We start from the raw sequence: 3,396 nt of genomic DNA on the forward strand, positions 1-3,396 counted from the left end.
AATAACATCCATTTTAAGTTTCATCAAAATCGGTTGAAAACTAAGAGATTAATACCATATTCAAGATTATGGGGCAAGGGCAATAACTCTGCTTCTAACGGTCGAAAATAGCTCAAATTCGAACTTGATCTTCGTTTTATGAATATGTATACACATACCGAATTTTATTTGATTCCATCAAAAAATCTAGTTTTTAGACCGTTTAAAAGCAAATGTTGACGGACGGACCGATGGACGAACGGACGGACGGACCGACGGACGGACTGGAGTGCCGACAATATACGTCCACATAGAGAGATGTGGGCGTATAAAAACCGTTGTCAAGTCAGTCAAAATATTTTGAAATTTGACTAACTTCTTTTATATTAAACTTTTAAATGTTGCAAAACAACAACAGCGCAAGAAGCCCATAAGTGCTTTCTGCTCATTGGATTGCAAACAGGAGACTGGAGTGGTCAGACGTCAACTATTCAACATTCCTTGATAAAGCGTTTTTGGATTGAGCTGAAAATTGTGATCACCTTGAACATTTGTCATTTGAACAAATGGCTAGTGAAATTACAGTAATTACTTTCGGCATTGATATTTTAAACTTCTAAAAATTCTCTGATTTCAAAGATGTTCAATTTATAAAGCTATGGCCCTAGCTTGGATACTGTTTAAATAGTCCTGAAATGAATAGGATCTTATCAAGAGAAAAAGGTCTAATAATATATATATATATATATATATACAGAAATTGTTTTAAATGAAATGAATGGAGTGTTAGGTCCACAGAAACTGTATTAATCGAGCGCTCAAGGGAATAATCCAAAACGATCTCTTAATGGAGGTGATCTCTTATAGTCAGGCAGCTTAACAACACATTTGAATTGGATGTGGACACGCTTTTGCTGACTGTCATAATGATATGTGTTTACTTTTGATTTTTGGTGATGGCGGCCACATTGGATTTTTTGAAACTGGAAGCATTATTCCCCCTGTTTGGTACCCAGATGATCAGATTGTCGCATATTGAGGGTGGTTGCTAAGTAAAGGTAGTCGCACGAGCAGGATTAACTGTATATAGTAAGGAAAGGAGTCAAGAAAACAAGAGATTAACAATAATATAATCTATGAGCATGTAAAATGTTGAGTTATATGTTATAAATATTATGTCCATATGTCCATATATCTAGTGCTCCTCTTCAAGTTTTCCTTTCAGTCTGTGGTTTAGTAAATGTGGCGTAAAATAAATCAGCTAGCCAAATTAAAACTTATCGAAGATATGTTGCATCCAGAGCGATTGATGGTATAGATGGAAAATTGCCCATTCGCTTAAGTTGTTCGATTACGGCTGTCATCCCAAACAATTCTTTACCTTGGTGGGAAGTTGATATCCTTCAAGACTACTTCATCTACTCTGTGGCCGTAACTTATAACTCAGAAAGTCAGTATTACATTGATTTTAACCCCACCTTCTTCCAACATTTACAAACTAGGTGTTTCATGCATAGATAAACAATTCGAAATATTTCTAATCTGTAAAACTTAAGATTTTTGGATTTTTGTACCTTTGTGTTATATTATAATATAAGTTTGAAATAGCAATATATAATATGTTAATATTTCTATATGGCTCTACAATTGATAAATTGGGCACTATTTTAACAGTGAAAATATCTTATTATTGCATATATTTTGAAAGTTAGAGATGTCATTGGATATAGTGTTATTTGAATAATGAGATCTAGAACGAATTAGAACTTGGCGATGTTCCATTGAACGGATTATACAGTGGAGGTTATAATAATAGACATGTGTCTGTAAACCTCTGTAATTCTTTATCTTGCAGTCGGTCCACAATTGGCTCACGATTTTTCTATTGAGATCTATAAAGAAGGAGATTCATTTTCTGATGCCGAACTTTGTTACTATCATGTGGGCTTAGGAGCAAAGGGAAAGACTGTAATGTATAATTGTAAACAGATAATAAAAGGTCGCTATGTAAGAATTATTATTAATGGTCAACCGGGTGCTAGAGAGTATATGTCATTGTGTGAGGTACGTTTCAAAATATATAGTCGTTTTTATATTTGCTTTAGCTGTAAAGAATGTAAATCCGACATCCGTTTAGGTATCGGTATTATCTGAAACGTATTACGCAAACCATGGTGTTCTGGTTCAGTCCCGAGGTCAGAATGTTTACCTTCGGATCTTTAAACCCGTGCACTCCCCTGTCAGTATGAGTGAGGGTAATGTTAGTTCGGAAGGGTCAATAAACTGAGACCTCGGGTGCTATTGGTATCACTGGAAGTCAAGTACCCCTTGTCATTTCTTTTATTTTCTTTATCTCCATCAGCAGTACAAAAGTAGGATGTTAAACTCAATATTTAGTTTGTAAATTCCATCTCTATTATCCAAATTTTATCGGTTTTTTTTCTTTTAACTTATAGCGTTTCCATCAATGAAACTAATTTTTCTAAAATGCTCCAATAAAGACCATTAATAATCATTTCAGGCATTATAATTTAAGCTAAATCTTGTTAACATTTTAGGTTCGAGTATTTGGGACTCAACTTGCCAGTATCAAGTCGTCATACATTCAATTAGAAAATGTTGAATTAGTAGTCAATCCGGATATAAGGTATGGTGTACAAGGATATGGTCAATGTGCTATGAAATGTTATGTGTTACCAATGTGTCATATCTTCAGTGTTAAATTGATGTATGGTTATTATCTGTGTAAAATATTTACACAGGAACATACCCTGCTTGCTACTCTACAGGAAGTCCCGATACTGTAGTTTTTTACAAATTACAATAACTCTATTGTATTGTATCCTAACAAAAATTATAAAAAAAATGTTTATTTTGTTATTGAGGTAATCGGATTCGGTTCCTTTCAGTGTATAATCAATTAGTTTCTAATCAATTGGAGTTTTCTGTTCTATTTCTGATTAAAACTATAAACATCTTGGTCACAGTTTGCATCCATAAAACTCCCAGAATCTGTGAGAGATTAAATAATTGGTTCACTTATTCAGAGTAGCCAATTACAAACTAGTATTCCAAATCTCAGTTCCATTGTAGATTTATGTCCTTGTACCAGTTTCATTGTAGATTTATGTCTTTGTATCACAAGTGGTTCTGATTGTCTATGTGCTTAAAACAAGGATAGGTCAGTTGTACCGCTCAAATTAACAAAATAAGGTGTAAAAATTATCAATATTCCAAATTCAAAATGTTTTAAGGATCTGAATACGAAAGATTTATGCTTTATATAGTATTTTTGAAGCTTATATTCTGAAAAAGATTTGCAAAATTGTAGATAGAAATATCCTGAACATACTGTTGTTGTTATATATTTAATTTTTGACCTTAAATTTTATTTTTTTTTTAAGGAATTCTACCTCA

General features: G+C 33.1%; 1 protein-coding gene across 1 annotated transcript; it reads left to right on the forward strand.

Annotated features, from left to right (window-relative positions):
• Positions 1–935: 935 nt before the first annotated feature.
• On the forward strand, positions 936–2,786 carry LOTGIDRAFT_159948 (hypothetical protein; the record flags this gene model as incomplete). Its single annotated transcript, XM_009054637.1, has 3 exons — positions 936–987; positions 1,835–2,043; positions 2,538–2,786. The coding sequence occupies 3 exons, from the start codon at positions 936–938 to the stop codon at positions 2,784–2,786; spliced, it is 510 nt and encodes a 169-aa protein (XP_009052885.1).
• Positions 2,787–3,396: the final 610 nt, after the last annotated feature.

This window comes from Lottia gigantea, assembly GCF_000327385.1.
Source record: "Lottia gigantea unplaced genomic scaffold LOTGIsca_22, whole genome shotgun sequence".
Taxonomy (NCBI): domain Eukaryota; kingdom Metazoa; phylum Mollusca; class Gastropoda; family Lottiidae; genus Lottia; species Lottia gigantea.